The 19,021-nt window shown below is 42.5% G+C and overlaps 1 protein-coding gene across 6 annotated transcripts in view; it reads right to left on the bottom strand.

Moving 5' to 3' along the window:
• Positions 1-5,483: 5,483 nt before the first annotated feature.
• pak4 (p21 protein (Cdc42/Rac)-activated kinase 4) overlaps positions 5,484-19,021 on the bottom strand; it is a 39,038-nt gene continuing 25,500 nt past the window's right edge. For all 6 annotated transcript variants that reach the window (XM_042413942.1, XM_042413944.1, XM_042413943.1 and 3 more), the window contains 8 exons: positions 18,171-18,387; positions 17,833-18,066; positions 16,297-16,755; positions 14,916-15,049; positions 14,206-14,332; positions 10,582-10,707; positions 7,153-7,287; positions 5,484-6,046 (listed from right to left, as the gene is read on the bottom strand). In XM_042413942.1, coding sequence (XP_042269876.1) covers positions 5,891-6,046; positions 7,153-7,287; positions 10,582-10,707; positions 14,206-14,332; positions 14,916-15,049; positions 16,297-16,755; positions 17,833-18,066; positions 18,171-18,387 — 1,588 coding nt within the window. In that variant the 3' untranslated portion in view covers positions 5,484-5,890. The remainder of the gene's footprint in view (positions 6,047-7,152; positions 7,288-10,581; positions 10,708-14,205; positions 14,333-14,915; positions 15,050-16,296; positions 16,756-17,832; positions 18,067-18,170; positions 18,388-19,021) is intronic.

The following is a 19,021-nucleotide window of genomic DNA, read 5'->3' as shown; positions in this document are numbered from 1 at the left end:
AATAACAAATCAGGAAGCAACTGAAGAAGCAGCAGGTCTGACAGGCAGCTTCAGTGAAGTGCAGCCTGCGGAGGAAACACCGAGACCGTCAGGGTGAAACAGTCAACAAGGCAACAAATCGGCCTCTCATAATCAGCAGAAATGGCCGATGCCGATATTTCATTTTAGAGCTTTTATCGGCCGATACCGATGACGTGCTGATACTATCGTGCATCCCTAGTGAGAACGTGTAGTGCAGGGTGGTGGATGTCCTGGACTCCTCATCACAAGCTCACAACACTAACAGGTTAAACGCTACATACTAAATGTAAATGTATATATTAGCACGCTAAGACTTTTGTGAGTGTTTGGATCTTTTCTACATTCATCAATGAAAGCTGTGACCTTGTTTTACTTCTTGTAAAAGTTATGAGCGAAGAACATTTTTTACTGCAGTGAGAGAGAAGAGACGAGTCTGTTTATCTCTGGAAGGAACAACATGAACACAGAAAACAGCGACACCATAGATGACTTTTACAAAAGCTGTATTTGCAAAAAAAAAAAAAAAAAAAAAAGTAAAATTTGCAAAGTGAAGTCTATGTTTTTACAATACCAGTGAAATTTACAATAACAAGATGGTGCAGGTACAGTTGTTGGAATCTGACATTTGACAAAAACATGTCAATAATGCAACAGATCAACAAAAAAAAAAAAATCATCTTTTAAAACCAGAGACGAGAGAAGTTTAACAGTCCGTTAGAGGAAGATTCATTTGTCTTTGTCACATATTTTACAGAGCATGTGGGTTGGTCAGTAGTGGTCTTGGATTCTGGAGACACCAGAGATGAGCCTCAGTAACCGGATGTGGAAACCGGCAGTAAATCCTGCAGGTTTGTTTTTTCCTAAAAGAAGCAAGACGACTCACTTAACAAGGACGAGCCTCAATAAAAATATATCTGTCGAGATGCCGCTAAAGCAAAGCAAGGCACTAAACCCTGAACGACGCGCAGCACCGGAGCTGCTCGTCGGCTACTAGTAAAAAGATCAACAGGAAGCTTTTCGGAAGCTCTGTGGTGTGAAGCAGCGAGATACTGAAAACACACATCGAACATGAAACCCCCCCCCGGCGGTCCTGCTTCTTGAAAAATCCTTTTAGACTCTCTCAGAAAATGCAACAGAGGTGACAAGAGCGCAGACTTTGAGGCACTCAGTAACCACTTCTTCTTCTTCTTCTTCCTCTTTTTTTTAAAATTTTTTTAAAATTTTTTTTTAAATATGTGGAAAATCTTCAATCTGAAGTGGTCTCTTGAAACTTGAAAACTGTGAGGAATGTTAAACTTTTACACCACTTCACATACAAACCACGTAAAAAAAAAAAAATGACTTGAAGATTTCTCACTACGCGCGACATGAGAGGCGTCACCCGAGTTTCCTTTCGTTAACAGTCGTAGCGTCGAGTCAGAATCGTCGTCTGTCAAGTAGCGATCGTGAATGTTAAGGCATGAATATGCACGCACACACACACAAACACACACACAAACATATCCTCACACAAGCACAAACACGCAAACACACACACTCAACAGTAGGAGGGTCCGTCAGAATGTGGACCATGCAAACGTAGTGACAGTCTACCTCACAAGAAACATCACGAAAAAGAGAGAAAAGAGATCTGTCGTCTTCATATTGATAATGGAAGGAAAAGTAATGAAATGTAGAAGGAGGCGTAACAGGAACAACGACAAAGTCTGTAATACAATAAGAGTGTTTGTTTACACCTGGATGAGTTAGACAAGAGACTAAAAAACAAACTCGTCAACATACTACCGGGACTAAGTCACAATATTAGCCGGCTGGGCTTCTTGAAAAGTACAGCAGGAAACACACAAGATACCAGCATTTAGCAGGTGGCATGTTCTCCCCTTCATTAGGAAGTCTACTGATTGTTAATCTCCTGAATGAAAATGAAGTGTTTGAAACATACAAAGCAAGTGATGAATTGATACAGAAGTCTTAAAATGGATTTAAAGAATACAGTTGGTATCGATATTCACATTTAAGATCCTAATTGTGAGGAAACTCTCAAAACAAACAAAAAAAAAACAAAACGGGAAAATACAAAGTGTCTTATCTGAGAATATAACAGCTACAGCTTCCAGCTACACCTGATTGTCATTTAGTGTCTCGTTTTATTTAGTTAAGCCGTCCTGTCTTTGATTATAATCAAACCCAGACGCAATCGTTTCCTCATCTGTGAGTCATTATCGGCTTGCTCCACTTTTGACCACAAAACAGATCATGAGACTGACACAGCTGAAAACGTATCATCCGATAGGGCTGCCAAGGTGACAAAGTACAAAAAACAACCTACCATAAATTTCTTCTGAGTGAATGTTTTGAAGGAAAAAAAAGCGGCAGGGGACGAGGTAAACCATTAACCTACATTCAAACCTGTATGTAGCGTCTCAAAGCAGCTCCGGCCTTGGCACGAAAAAGATGACGTCAGAGAGTGGAAACTAAATGGAGGGGAATTGTTCACTTTTTAAAAATAAAAAGTCTACTGACGACAGTGTTTAACTATGTGGTAACATGAATGAAGATTGAAGTTTGACAGGCGATGAATGAAACGACTGGAAGGAAGTGTTTTCACTGTGGTTTAAGCTGCAGACTAATTAAGTCAGTGTCATCACAGTACCCACAAGGGGAAAAATACCCCTGTTTCTACATGAACGCAGTAGTTATTAATGTTACATCTCTGAAGAGGTGTGTAGCAACGCAACATTAACTACAGGGTGACGCTAATTTTAGTTCACCGGTCACATCGTTCTATTTAAACCATTGTTATAAAACAAACTATTCACTTGGAATAAAGCCTGCTTCCTGCTTCGAGGTCTTCATCCTGCCCTGCAATGCTACTTTTAGTACGAGGCCTCACGATTGTTTCTACGTTTGAATCCACAAAAGAGATCATTCACTGTATCAGCGGGAGCTACAGCTGAAGTATATACAGTACATGAATGTCCTGCGTACAGCGTTTGCTGCTTTCTAGTCGCGGTTTTGACTTTTCCTGACAGGAGATGGAAGTGTTCTGGGTTCAGAATTGAAAAAGTCTTAAAAAAATGCTACATGACTGATGTCTGGTCTGATGAGAGGAGGCTCTCCGCAGCAGCTGGACTGGAAGACATAGAAGGAATGGAAACAGCAGCCTTGGCCTAGAGAGGGGAATGTGTCCGCAGGGTCCGTGTTTATGCGCATCTCCGTGTCTCATTACCTTGAGAGGGGTTGATTGTAACAGAGCGACTGCCTTATCTTTAATTTAATCTTCTGTATAAATGCCTGATCATTGCTACAAGGTACAGTGTGAAACCACAGAAGGCTGCTGATTCAGACCAGAAGTGGGCGTCTTAATAACCAGAACTGGGCCAAACTGAACTATAATTAATTCTCTATGGTTTCACTCAGGCTTCCAAGGAAATCTTTGTGTAATTTTTGGTACAGGGAGACAATCAGTTCAATATTTGAAAGTAAGTTTAGTTTGATTCGCAGTAAACTGAATGTTCTGATGTGAAAAAACCCCACATTGTGTCTACACAGCCTGCGAAACAAAAGCTGCAAGATAAAACAGCCTGTGCTACGTGGCTATCTGTCTACACAGGAAGCGTTCAGGCACAGTATGAAGCGGAGGTCACCTGCGTTTTTGGCAGCACTCAGAGCCAGACACACACTCGCTGTAATGACTTCACTTCAAAAACTGAAGCAACAGAAAAGATGTCACATGGATGGGAGGTTCGTGCTCTCTCAGTGCCATCCAGAAAAACTTCACCCAGGTCTTATAATAATGTTTTCGGCTCATGCATGTGTGTGTGTGTGTGCGTGTGTGGGTGCACGTTAGCAGCTGCTATTCACTAGTGTATTCTCATCAAAGTGTTTCCTCTCTTCTAAGTAGTTCTGTTATCTTTCCGTCATTTGAGTAATGGTCCACTTTCACAGAAGCCACACAGAAATGCAAACAGAAATGATCACAGTTTCATAACTTCTCTCTCTCTCACACACACATACATATATATATATATATACACATTACGGGTATGAGCAGTGCCTCTCATGGGAGATGTAAATTTAAACAAAACAGCGTTTCTTCCTTATCTGTAACACTCTTATGTCTGGCACTGAGTAGTGTGAGAGTTTTCCTTTAATCGCTCATAAATAAAGGAACTCGCCAGATGACAAAGACCTACTGTTCGCTCCTTTGAGGCACTCACGTTAAGAGGCGGATTAGGGAGCGGTCCGTCAGACGCATCGACTGGGGAAATCAAACATTAATCGAGTCAATTGGACAACCGGCGTTGTACACGAGCGCTTCTCCACGTCAGCAGCTGGCCATTTACTGAAAACAGCACTCACTGTTTGTTTGTTTGTTGAAGGAGAGCGATTACGTGACGAAGAAGCTGACGTGCACCACGGAAAAACAACTCAAAAAACAACACGCCGCTCATGTTCAAAAGATCATGAGTGAACCATTGTGAAGTGAGTAACGTCTATCAGCTGAAGTAGTAAATTAAGATAAGTAGGGTGCGGACGAGCCAACGGTTCTAGAAACGCTACGGTAACAAAAACAGCTGTTTAAAAGATAAACAGTTCAGTTTTCGGAGGATGTTCTCGTCCGTGTTTTTGTCTGAGAGGCATCAGAAAGTCTTAACCTGGTCTGATCTAAAAACAAACAAAATAAAAACAAAAAAAAAAGTAGAAAGTCTAGTGTCTATTATCTGCATGCTGGAATCAACTGGGAGTGCAGCTTCTATCTCTCATTGACAGTGCTTCAAAAATTCATCACATCTCACTCTAAAATAAAGCAAGGAAACAAATCATCATCATCATCATCATCATCATCATAAAAATCACAAAATAGAGATAGTAAAACATCAAAACTGATATATCTCTCTATGTTCATTGTACTTACACAGGAAAATAAGAAGGAAATAAGAGGAAAAAAAAAAACACAACTCCAGTGTTTACCTTTTTGACTTAGTGTATGTTTGCTTGTTTACAACAGGAAGCTAGTATTTATATGGCTACAAAGTCCACGTGACTCATTTGTGAGTCAAAAGATTTCCTCCCTCAGTAGTAGTAAGTTCTGGGTGTGTGTGATGAGGATCCGAGTGTCCGAGTCTGGGGATCCGTCTGTGTGAGAAGTCTTTGTAGTGAGAAGAAAAAAAAATAAAAATAAAAAGTTCGGGTTCCAGACTGTCCGACAGTGAGATTAAAAGGGGGTCGTTCTATCTGTCTCTAAAACTAACATACGGGCTTCTGATTGGTGTGCAAAACCCCACCTTCACGCTTCAAATCCAGGTAAGGTCCAAATGGAAAAAAACAAAAACAAACAAACAATAAAAAACAGCCACAGTCTTGAATCTTTTCCAGGTCAGACCCTTCAATCGAATAAATGTTTACGAGAGATCGAGTGAGCAAGTTGTGGCTTCTCCGCCGCCGCCTCCGTCTCCGACCCCCCCCCCCCCTCACCTTGATGAGTCAAAGCGAGAGCTCACACTCATATATGAGCCATGAAACACTGTCATTAACAGTGTTGACAACATGTTTACACACACACACATGCACGCACGCATACAGACACACCTCCTTATTGCCTCTTCTCCAGGGAGTAACCTCCCCACAGTTCAGTGATTCACATAAGAAAAGTAGAATACTCCTGCACACCCAAGTTTACACTTCGCAGCTCACAGTATTTTTCCCGAGTGTTTTGCCCCTTATAACACAGAGCAACCTGTGACCTCTGACCTCTGTGGGCCCCACTCCTCTCCTCTCCTCTCTGTGTGCAGGAGTATTCTGTTCCATCTGAAACCTGCGCACGCTGACCCTCCAGACGGTCTGGAGGTCTTTGCGTCACATGTCATCATCTCATCCTGTTCTGCCTCATCAGCGGGACGATGCAGGACGGCGGGCCGGCCTTCGTCAGGAAGGGGTGTTTGAGGAGTTCACTGGCTGTGGCCCGCTGAGCCGGGTCTCGCACAAGCATCCTGTCCAGGAAGCCCTTGAGCAGAGGGGAGACCTGGGAGAACGAGAGGAGAGAGAGAGTCAGTCAGGTTTTACTGATACTATGCTGCAGGACTGTTAAGAGGTAGTGAGTAAAAGTGTTTGTAGGTCAGTAGCACAAAAAGGGGAAATTATAGGGTGGTGTGTCAATCAAACCACATGAACAAAAGCAAATGGTTGTGGAGTTGTTGGGTATGAAATCAGATAGCAGTTTCACACAATAATTTAATGATATTAAACCAGAGTTCACATGAATTTCTTTTGTCAGTAATCTCCTCTACAGTCTATTTTAAAATAAAAGGTCACATTTTGAGACCCATTCAGTGATTCAGAGACTAAAAGCAACTTTCTTTTCTAGTCGGAGAATTTGGACTGACGGCTGCTCAGTGACAGGAACAGAAATGCGGACTTTACATACTGTACGCATACGTTTGTGTTTTCCAGCTATGAAAACCAACTTAAAAAACTTATTTTAGTTTCAGTTGTAGCCTGATTGGCTTGAATCATTTTGGGTAATCTGATCAGATTGTTTGACTTCAGCCAGAAATAATCTGATTTCTTGAGTGTGTGTGAAGTTCGCTGTCAAAATGAAAATGATAAACGTGCATTTTAAGACGTATAAACACACAATCAATCCAGTTGCCCTGTGGTTGGAGTGCAAAGTAACTGGTGGAGGAAACAACAACGCAGTGTTATTATTCCTCCTATCTTTGCCCTACTTTCTGTTTGGCTGCTGCTCTAATTTAGATATCCTCCACTCCTTTAATTGTGCAAATAAGAAGTGCATGATCGTTGTAAATTACAGGCCACCACTAGTCAAGTAAGGTGGAAGTGGTACTGGGAACTGTGCCAGTACCACTTTATCATTGTTGCTCAATGAAGTCCATAAAGAAGAAACCAATAAAAAAATAAAGGTCATAGATTACCCAACACTAGTTTTTAATCTGGTGTGTCACTTTCCAACCTCAAGACACCCAAAAAATGACACAGCTTATAATCAAACCTTTTCCTCACAGCTGGTTTGCTTGCAGCTGCAAACACTTGGTGATTATGTGTTTGATTTTGTTCTAGATGGTGGTGCAACGTATCAGAGCTTTCAGCCTTTGTTTTCCGTCTTTGTACCTTGTGCAGATTCTTCAGTTTGGGAGGCAGGTTGTCTCGAATCATTTTCATGGCTTTGAGCGGCGGCTCGTTGAAGTACGGAGGCTCCCCGTCCACCATCTCTATGACCATGATACCCAGAGACCAGATATCCACCTGGAGACGGTGAGAAGAACAAGAGCAAATGAAGTCATCCGACACTCACAAATAAAGCATGCAACACTTTTAATGATGCACGGCAGCGGAAGGAAATGGATTCGGCCCTGGGCTTAGCTCAGCGTTTCTGAGACCTATGTGGTTGGGACCTACATATAACAGCAGCCAGGAACCCGCCAGTGATTAACCACCAGCTGATACACATCATCAAAGCAATGTCATCAAAAGACAAACACTAATAAGAAAAATTAGGTCATTCTGTAACATTCTGTTATTGCAAAAACCAGATAAATGACCAATTAATTTACACACTAATAAGAAAATGCATGTATGTACATATGTACAGTCATCATGTGCAGAGCCTCCATAGAGAATACGTCAATAATACACATCTGTATTTATAAAAAGCAAGACAAAAACAATAGATGGTTTAAGCCCCTTGGATTTTCTCTGTAGTTTCCCCTCTCCGTCTCCTCGCCTCAACTGTGGCCTACCGGCCTCAATACCCATGAACTGTAGCCGACAAACTCCGCCGTCAGCAGAATTTAAATGTCTGGCTACGGGAGACCTCTCATCCCTATTTCTGGTGCTTCCCTAACGCTCGGAAATCCTAATTCTCAGTTCCCTTCTTGTTTTGCCCGCGTAGCAAAACCCACAAGGACTTTTTCAAACGGTCGGACTACATGTGCGGTCCTTCATGCGACTGTACCGCTGACTTACATTTTTCTGCCTGTGTGCGGATGTAAAAAAAAAAAATTACTCAATTGCTTAGTAGGGAATATTAGAGGGTTAACGAACTCTCGGCCAACGACGGGGTCACTGGAGAGAATATACAGATGTTTTCTGACGACACTTCAGGACAACAGTGTTGTTTAAGAGGAGGAGGAGGATTTGGTGCTTTTTCAACAAGCTTCAGACAAACATGCATTTAAAATTCTTTGGTTGTAATTCTTTTCTTGGAAACGGACACACAGCTCATTAGTCTGTCTCTAAAACTCTTCCTCAGAGCTACAGATTCTTTTCATTCCCCACAGATGACTGCAAGGCGAGTTTCCTCTCCAGGCTGTGTGGATGATAACTTGACTAATGTAAATAGTCAAGTTATCTTGTCTGTAGTAACTCAGATTTGTTTACTCTCACATCCAAAATAGACACTGATTCTCTACCTGCCTCTACTGTAAATGTAATAGAGGGCAATCTAGAGCTGAGATACCCCTTAAAATGCTTCTAGTTCCTCAGATGTACCAGTAAATACAAAAAAAACAAGTCATCAATATATTCTATTTGATCTTCATCTAATCAGGCAGTCTGTTCTCACCTGAGAACAAGAAACATTCATAAGACAAAAAAACACATCAGCAGACAGAAACAACAACAACAACTACACAATAAACAAGGAATTCATTCAAACGGTTACAAGAATCATAAAAAAACATTAGATATAAATAAAGCTTATAGATGAATAGCATGAGATGGATGTTTCTTCTATTTCTTTACTTCTTCGATCACATCCATCTATAGTAACGCCATTATTTAGGATCTTAAGGGAAAAGTCATGTTTCAGTCAGAGCGAGGACGTCTGGGAAGGTTTCATTTATCAAAATGAGGATATAGTCGACTTTTAAGAGTAGGCTGAAGATGTTTAAATGCAACAGTTCGAGCACAGGGTGTATTTTAAAGTCTTGAGATGTGTTTTTTTAAGTGTAACAAAGGGGCGGACGAGAAGGCACAACAGACACAGGAGGATAAATTTGATTTTTGAAGGAGACATGCTTAGGTCGACTTCTATACCTACCTAGGCGGCCAGATTTATAAATAACATGAATGTTATGTACAACTGACTGATTGTAGATAGATAAGTCTGTAGTGGGAGAATTTACACAGTTGTTAGAGGTTCCTGTCTCCTCAAGTACAACAGAACAGAAGCACAGGGACCCAATCAGACTGGTGCTAGGACCTCGGGGACATCGATAGTGGCGGGACTGGTCAGAGCAAGTGGGCGTCTTGTTAGCGGAGCACCAGGGTGGGTGACAGACAACGAAATGTTTGCTGAAAGTGGTTTTGCCACCAGCCAGTTTGGATGTCTGTGTTCCCAGAAGAGGGTTGAAGTTGTCGATGTAGGAGGCTGATGGAAGCCAGGTGTGCAGAGACGGTATTCTGCTAAAACGCCCGACACCGCGGCCACAGGAGGGGACGGGACCCGATATGTAGATGTGTCTCACTGTCAGACTGGTCCTTGTGGATGTCATTGGTGCCTTTGTGTACGATGACCTTGTTAATGTCCGGTTCGTTTCGTTATATTATAGTTTCCTAATTCTGTTCTGTCAGGGTCGTGACTTGACGTGGGCGTTGTCTTGTGGACGTGGAGCTGGTTACCCTGTGCCGGTTTAGTCCACAGGGACCTGAAGCTGCTGGTCCAAGGATCCTCCACCTCCTTCCTCTTCCAGACACTACAGGACTCCCTGGGACAGGTTCTCGACAATGTTTATGGATCTTAAGCAATATGTAAAAAATTGGGCGTATGGGATGGTTTTGTAACAAAAATCTATATTCGTCCTGTGTTATTAATCAATTACTTATTGCCCAATCAAGAGTGTTTCTAATTTCACCTGAGAAGTGAAGTGTGGGAACATAACTCAGAGCGGTGTAGAAATCTGTGTTACTCAACTCATTTCTTACTGAATTACAGTAAGATTCTTTATTTTGCAATAATACTAAACCCCCCTTACCAGCATTGCGTATAACTATTGTTTCATAATTAGCGAGATCTTTCAAGGGTGGAGATAAATTTGAAAAATATTTGTTAACAGAAGAAAACTAAGACCAAACATCATCTTCAAACAAATGTCAAAATGTCTGCACAGGAGTCACTGAGAGGATAAATTAACTTTTGAGCTTAAATTTACTGCCGGTTTGTAACTCACTAGTTATCTCCACCTCGTCTTGGTGCTCAGAGTGCACAGAGGAAGAAATGTTTTCAGAGTCTTTTGCAAAAAAAAAAAAATCTTAATTTTTCTGCACTAAAAAACAGTTGAACTCTCGTTGTAAACAGATCAGCAGCACTGGAAGGCACGGAAGACAGACCTTTAGACAGCAAAGCAGTTTCCTGCTGCTGTGCGTTATTACATCTCTTACTTATTTGCGAGGGCTGATGACTTCATCTGCTATTTTTGTGCCTTTCGGGTAGGCAGCCATTATACTCTGAAGACATCTGAGCCGAGCGTGTCAGTTCTTTTGTTTGAGACAGTGAGAAGAGATGTGTTTGCTTAAATAACAGTAAATCCTGAGTGTTACCTCTGGTCCATAAGGCAGTCTGGATATGAGCTCTGGTGCCATCCAGTACGGCGTGCCGACCAGAGACTTCCTTCTCTGCACTTCCTTTGACACCTGGGCGCAGAAACCGAAGTCTGACAGCTTCACCTGGAGACAGAGAGAAGCCGGATAAAGAGGGACGTAGGAAAAGAAAAGAAGAAACAGGAGTAGAGAAACGTCAGTGTTGTTTTTCACAGGAGGCACACACCTCAGCCACCGGCACCGTCAGAGAGTTTTTAACATCACATTTGCATTATGTGAGGTTGAAGAAACACAATAACAACTCTCTGTATCCACTTTTTAATGCTTGTAGTCTTTTCCTAGTGGTGCTACAGGACTACAAAACAAAGCAATACATGCAGCATCTTTTGATTGTGGAGAAATGCAGCAAAGTTCATATAAGTAAATATTGCATCTGGGTTCATCTGAGGTACTACATCTGACAAACTTCATTGCTATGCCTTCATAGTTGAGTAGTCCAGTGCCCACCCTACTTTCAGAGAGAGCCTGTGCATGGCTGAGTATCTAGAGAGAGAAGCAGTCTTTGATGTTGCCCACAAGGCCAACTACTAGATTCAGATGGCTCAGAAAGAGAAATGAAACAAACTTGCACAGAGAACCGGTGCACGTATGTATGAAAACACTCACAAACAAAACTGTAACATGATGACAACGGCGTCCACTGACAGGCTGAGCTTCAAACACAACATCCAACTATTTATCTGAGCTTTATTGTAAATTTAATCCTGGTATTAATACTAGAGTGAAACAGAACAGAGTTATAATGTCTGAACCCATTTATTTTAAGTGATATAACACTCCCTCTCATGTATACCATCCAGCACACAGGTGCATTCAGATACACCGAACACACCCTCTACTGATGAGAAACACTTCAAGCTTGGTCGAGTCTGGTTCCTCTGTTGCGCCAAACCGCAGGCAACATGTCAAACTAAGCCTCATGTCAAAACATCACGGCAGCCAGCAGGAAGCTCTCGGTGCAAGTGTTGTGACTACTCAGCGTTTTTTCCTGAAATCATACAAATAACTGCACATGATAATACTTATAGTTCGTTTCTAATTACCGCCACGTGTCACACTCTGTTGGGCAGCGTTATGAAACAGGTTATGATCATTAAACTGAAGTGTCTGCTATTCAGAAAGCCTGCTGTGTTTGAAAAAAAGTCAACGAGGCGTACAAGTATGAGGAAACAAAAATAAAATGTATCTACCAAAGCAGAAACTTGTTTAGGAGTCAGAAACTCCTAAACAGGACAGTCAGCAACATGAAGTAGCACTTCCAGGGGCCTTTGCAGCCTTACATATATATATAGATATAGATATCACACATACTGCCTGTGAATGACATAGAAAAAGCACTTCAGCGTCGCTGTAGAGGTCTGACTGGCCGTGCATACTGCTGGAGACGGAGGAGACGGGTGAAACCACATCTCATAAAGACGTCAAGCCACAGACACTAAACTCGCATCGAGGATACTGTGGTTAACGAGTTAGCTCATCTAAGCATCATGTGTGTGACTTGCTCGCAGTGCATGTCGCCTTAACTTCGTCAGGAATCATTGATATCACTAATGTGCATCAAATAGAGAGAAACAAACTCAGCACATCAAGAATGAACAAGAACATTTGTTACTTTGCAGCTGTGACCTGTAAAGCCTGACAGATGTTGAGGCCAGGCTTGGAAAAAAAAGAAAGAATCATCACATCTGTAATCTCAATCAATCTCTTGCTAATCGACTGAAAGTGAGCGAATCGGTAGCAGGATGTGGAAAGTTTGGCTGCAAATTACTTATTAAGTGCCCTTAGTTTCACCAAATAATTTCCAAAATAGGCCTTCATGCTGCGATGTGCAGTTATGGATTTGAAGAAAACACTTCATCACCTGTGTGGACAAACTCACTGAAGACATTTAAGGAGGTGGGTTACATTTTGTTTCTTTTTTGCATTGTTTGGGGGGAATTTGATATGATAGACGAGAAGAGGAGGGGAGAGATGGGAAATTACATGCAACAAAGGACCCCCAGCCGGATGTGAATCTGGGTCACTGTGGTTCATGGGTTTGTGGTCGGGACCCTAACCTCCAGGCAACTAGGTGCCCCGTGGCATGCCTCGACTTACTGGCTTTGTCTAAATGCCTTGTAACGGTGTGACTGAAAACTCAGGTAAGCAGAACTTCACATCCATGTCTTCTGCACAGAGTGTTCTCTAGCAAACAGCAATATCTGACACACAGAGTCATTTCAGCCCTCCCTCATCATCATCTGGACCACATCTGAAACACTACAGTGCAGACTGGCGTCAAGCGAGACAGACGCTTTATGATTAAAGCCTCGTTTTAACCATATTGATTACCTGTGGTTGTTGTTTTGCATGCAGTTTGAGCGAGGTGGTTGTGAGCCCTTATCATCTGACACGCAACAAGTTTTGGTTGTTAAAGTAGTTCCGCAGCTTTATTTCCCCACATGGCTGCTATCAAAAGATGTGATTCAAATTTTAGTAATCTTGTTTTAATATCATAATTGTAGTGTTTTACATCTCGACTGCAGATCATACTGTACATCTTCTAGCCATCTGTGGCTCGTTCTGGCTCACGGTAGGACTGCCTCTCTCTCTTTTTTTGTCAACACTGTTGAGGACGTAGTCGTCGTGTCTAAACCGACTGGTGGTTTCATCCTTATGTTCAGTCTGAGCACAGCCGGCCAACTGATCTGTACTGTGTGACATTGAAAGTTGCAGCAGGTGTAAGTGGCCTTGCAGAAAGGCTGATTAAAACATGTAGTTTGAGTTAATAAAACACACACATACAGTGTCTGCCCAGTTAAAGGGGAACATGTATGTTGACTGTGGCGCACCAGAAGCTAAGTCCCCCCCCCCCCCCCCCTCCCCTGGTTTTGCTGTGCAACCAACCACAGTGGTTTCATTTTCTGCACATAGCAGACATTTGCTTGTCAACAGGCAGGAAGTGATTTGACATCAGCCTCAGTTCCACAGTAGTGGTTACCAGAGAAGCATTTAGTTCCTTTTCCAAATATTTTCCTTTTTTATTTATGTCAGGTTTTGTCAGCCTCTGCCCCGGGACACAAACTTTGAATAAAAGCAGCAGGAACACGTCCTCTGTCCATCATATGGGTGCATTTGTGTAGCTAATAACATTAATAAATGGAACAGAGGCATTATCAGTGCTTGCCCTGCTATGACTAGTCGAGATGTCTGCTGTGAAAAACGCCTTTTATGTCGATAAAGTTCTGCTGTAACTACAGTGTTGTGGTTTGACATATAAAAGCCGATGTCTACTGTAGCAAATTTGAAAAAGTGGATAGTATATTCACTTTGTTTCTGCGAAACCACGCACCGATCACTCTTCTATTCATTGTCGTGACTGATAAGCCCACAAAAGAAGTGTTTTGCCTTCCTCTGACATTTCAAAAGGAAGCTTTTCAAAAAAAAATTAGTAATCACTAATAATAACATGGTTTACAGCTTTAATGCCAGTCTTAAATGGCTTTTTATGAAATGCTCTTCCGGCACAAGAAGAACTAAGCTGTTTTATGCGGTGTTATGTTGAAAACGGCAGTGTGAACATACCCGGCCGTCATGAGTGAGCAGGATGGAGTCACTCTTTATGTCTCTGTGGATGACACCCTGTGTGTGCAGGACAGACAACGCCTTCAGGACAGACAGACACACGGTAGCAATCTGCTCCTCGTTCATCCTAAAAAGGAAAAGAGACACCAGAGAGATGATGTCAGTGTCAACTTTTCACCTCCTCTGTCTTTTTTTTTTTTTTTTACTGTTTTTCCCCAGTTCAATCTACATTTAGATATGATACATTTCTGAAACAATGCTGATGACATGTGTGACACCCACATACAGATCAGACAAAAGCTTTGACCTTTGTGTCTTTGTTTTAGATTATATTAGTGAGTTAAACAGCTGGAAGAACCTGGAAAACCTTCATATTAATCAAAACTTGCTGTTGCTAAAAAATGTTAAATGACACTGAAGCCAGGGCTGTATATCTCTCTGTGAGGATCATTTGGTCACACTGCCCCCTTATGGAAGAAAAGAGTTTTGTGGGTGCAAGATCAAATGAGGGAAATTTAAAGCAGGATACATTATAACATAGAGGCAGTAATAAAAATAACATTTCATTGGCAATTAAAAAGCTTAAAGCATTTCAAAGTATATTCATTAAATAGAATACAAGGCATAGATCCACCCGTAATGGTTAAAGCCCTTAAACAATAAAGTAGCGAGGTATCACATAAATGAATGAAAACGTGTCTCTCATCGACCTGGTGTGCGTCACGATGTCAGTGAGCGCCCCTCCCTCAAGGAACTCCATGACAACCCAGAGCTCGTCTCCCACCAGGTAGCTGTTGTACATCTCCACCACGTTCTCATGGTGATAGTCCCGCATGATAACCACCTGCGGTTTCCACGGAAACAAAGACAGAGAGAGACACACACACACACACACACACACACACACACACACACAGAGAGACAGGGTACAATCACATTACTGATTAGACTCAGAAGAATAGCAGGGCGGCCTCGTAGGTAGAGAGACAATCATATAACTGTAACGGCGACGCTGCATAGATTAACAACCGCAATCAGACACACTGTGCCCCTTCCTGATAACTCGTACGTCAACTGGAACATCTGAAATGTACAGTAACATTTAGTAACTGATGTGGGTGTGAAATGGCGCCGTATAGTCTGCCACCTACATAAGAGATGAACCATTCGAGTCTAGTGACAGCAAATCTGATACTATCTATCTGACGTGTCTGAAGTAACCATTTTATTCAAAAATTTTATTTCTAGCAAACTGCAAAAGCTGTTAAGAGAGACGAGCTTTCATACCGTGTTCGGCTGCTCTGCTTTCTTTATATGCGAAATATACCTTTATAAAATTTGCTTATGTCAGGGAAACGTGGAGTTTTTAGACTTTTTAATATTTATATACGCCATGTATGTAATTATAATTGTGGGCCACCAGGCTAAAAAAAATCTTTTCTCTAATGCCAAAAATTACTCCAAATATCCATTCATTCGGAAATCAATAATCATTTGCGTTTGGGAGTCTCTGTGCGGCGCCGTTCTTCTGAAACTTGAGTCAACCTCTGTGCCGTTTCCTGGGAAACTCTCAACGCGATGCGAGCGCCACTGCCGTCAGCGTGCCTTTAAATTTACTGCAGAGTAAGAGCGCGGGTGTATGGGATGCAGGTTAGCTAATGGTGACACCTAAATAGAAAAAAGCTCTTAACACAAATATACAAATATAACCAAATACGTAAAAGTTTTCTATAAAGGGAAGAAGGGAGAGTGACAGAAGTGAGGGAAGTGAGAGGGACAGATGAGGGGAAGGCCCAGCTTATTTTTATGCAATAAATGCACCTTATCGAGTCATTGCTCACACCTCGTCTCTTTAGGGTTTTTTTGGTGCGTGCCACCAGGCCTAAAAAAAAATTCTAGGGGAAACACTGCACAGTATGTTATCATACATTTAACAGGAAAATGTTCTCATTGGGATAAAACAAAACATAGACGTGTTCTAGCTAAAATAACACACAAATCAGAGAGATTTTGGTGACACAGTGGGTACACATGAAGGTAAACTAGTCATGAGACATAAATAACACGCCACGGAAGAGTAAATACAATTACCTCATTAAAGAGGAGTTCTCTACGCTGTTGTTTCCTCAAGTCCATCTTCTTCACAGCGACCAGTTTCCCCGTAGTCTTCACTGTGGCGATACACACAATCCCCGTGGACCCTTCCCCTATCTTGATGTAGTGGTCCAGGTAGGTCCGCGGATCGCCGGGATCGACTACCATCTGTAGCGCCGCCCTGAACTGCTCGTGGGAAACTCTCTGGGGCTCCCTCTGGGGGGAGCGGGCCTGGGGCGGAGCGCTGGATGCCGGGGGACCGGAAGGCACGGGCGGCCGCGGGGCTGGAACGTTGGGGTGAGGGGTGTGTGGATGCTGGGTGGATTCGGGGGTCAGGCTCGGGTGGGAAGTGTGATGAGGGTGCGGGTGGCTCACGGGGGGTTTTGAGTTGGAGGAACCTCTGTGGGAGCCGCTAGAGGGGCCGTTTTGAGGGGAGGATTCATGGTGTCGCACCGGCTGGAAGGAGGAGAGACAGAAGAAGGTCGTCACAAACAAAACAGAAGCAGAGGATAAGAAATCTAGAGGAATCTTTTCAGGATCGGAGCTTCAATAAGTTATTTATTAACACAACTTAGATCACTGGAAACAGGAAGCTCTGGGGTTTTTTCCATATCTAGCAAATTGAATATCTTCATTCAAGATTCAAGATTCAAGATAAATGTATTATTATCATTTTACATGTAGTCTGTAGTCCCTTTATGCTTCTCACGAAAACAGAAATGATATAAATGGATCAATAAATAATAAGTCATAAAAAAGTCATTTTTTATATTGGAGTGCAGAGGATGAACTGAGGAGTCTCTCAGTCTGAGGAGAGAAGCTGCTCTGTAGTCTGCTGGTACGACAGAGGATCATCACACTGATACAAAAATAACATAAAAATCCAATAATCCCACAAAGCAGTCTCGCTGGTTGAATTACGACATTACCTACGACGGCCTCATACACAGAGATATTAAAGACGTAGCTACCAAAGTGTAATCTGTGTGGGAAGATCTCTGACATTTGAGAAATCTACATCATATATACATCAGTGTATATTTACCTAAACTTTTATATAGAGGCATAAAAAGGCAGATTCAAAAGCTTCAAATGTAGACTTTAAAACTAGAAGAGTCATACACTTAATAATATGAAGTATTTAATACATTAAAAGACTAAAAAACTAACAAGAAACAAATAGAAATTCAAGCCTGAACCTTTAAGTGCATTTTTAACTCTGCAAAGTCAATTTTGTTCAATTCTGTAAAGCACAAAGTTATTCTCTTGCAGAAAGTTTTAAACTTTAACTGCAGAGATCATAAATTATCGCAGCAGCATCACTAACAGCTTTCAGAAGAGAATCAGGAGAGAAATCTGACCTGGAGAGCAACTAGAGCAAGGTGATAAGAGCTACCATCCATCAGCTGCCGGCTCAATTCACACCTGTCTGCCTTTTTTCTCTCAGTCGATTCGCTTCCCTCAGGGCTGCTGCCTGCCCGCGTCTGGAAACGGTCGCCCGTCTTTCTTGTCTGTTCACGCCGCCGTCCTTACCTGTCCTGTGGGGCTGCGTCCTCCCTCGCTGTCTGTCCTCGGATAGGTGTTGAACGGCCGTGAGGTCTGCTGGGCAGTCTTCATCACTCCCTCCGTTACTGGCAGGTTTGGGGTGCGGATGTTGGGCCCGGAGAGAGGCCTCTTCTCTCTGGGGGACTGAGGGCTGCCGTCACGCCCCATGTAGCTGGACTTCGGCCTGTGGTCGCTGGGTTGATCCCTGCGAACCACTTGCTCCTGAAGAGAGGCAGGGTTGGGGTGAGAGAGAGGAGATACTCAAATATTTGCATTATTAATTGAAATACACAGACCCCAAACACTCATTCATCTTCAGTCCCTACCTGGTCCCGGTCTCTGTCTCTGTCTCTGTCTCTGTCTCTGTGAGGAGGAGGAGGAGGGCCAGAGCCTGGTCTGTCCCTGTGGGCCCTGCTGGGCTCTTGGCCCCGGGGCTGCTGCTGGGGTCGACCCTGGACTCCGTCGTCTCTCTGAGGGTGACGGACCCCGCGCTCACCGTGACGGGGGTCGCCTCCGCTGTGGTGATCTGGTCTGGATCGGTCTCTGAGAAGCAGAGAGATGCAAAGATTAGTAGAGGGACTCGTGGTATAACAGCTGACAAATCTCTGCTATGTTCTTCTTCTTTTCTATCAAAAAAAATCATTAAAGTCGACTTTATGTACAAATATCGTTCCTCACAGACCCCGATGTCGGCATATACAAGTACTAAACACAACAACAAGGGTTTAAAAATACTAAAATAAAACAAAATACTAAAAAAAAACCTTAAATATTTCCAGGTTAAGCTAGGCTGGGGGTCGGTGGGGACAATAATAAAGCTTAGATCAAGAACAAAAAAACAGTAATGATAATAGTGCAAACAGGACAAATGATGCCACAACATCTGTGCCACATGCTGCTGCTGAATAAACAAGCAGAGAGTAAACACAGAACTAGAATAAAAATAAAATGTCATTGCTGCTCCAAGCTGCTGCTGCTGCTACTGTTGCTTGTATCAAATGCTACAGACTTGTTTATTATCCTCATCTGTGCAACTATACTGAATTTGGTCACCATGGGATATTATATTTAAGAGATATGGCAGTTAATAGGCAGTAAACCACACACACTTAAGTTTGGCAACCCATACAGACAAACAGTAATAGATATCATAACAAAAATCACAGCCCACCCACCA

Source organism: Thunnus maccoyii, chromosome 6 (genome assembly GCF_910596095.1).
Source record: "Thunnus maccoyii chromosome 6, fThuMac1.1, whole genome shotgun sequence".
In the NCBI taxonomy this organism is placed as follows: Eukaryota; Metazoa; Chordata; class Actinopteri; order Scombriformes; family Scombridae; genus Thunnus; species Thunnus maccoyii.
Note: the sequence above shows the minus strand (reverse complement) of the source record. Positions and strands in the feature narration are given on the sequence as shown.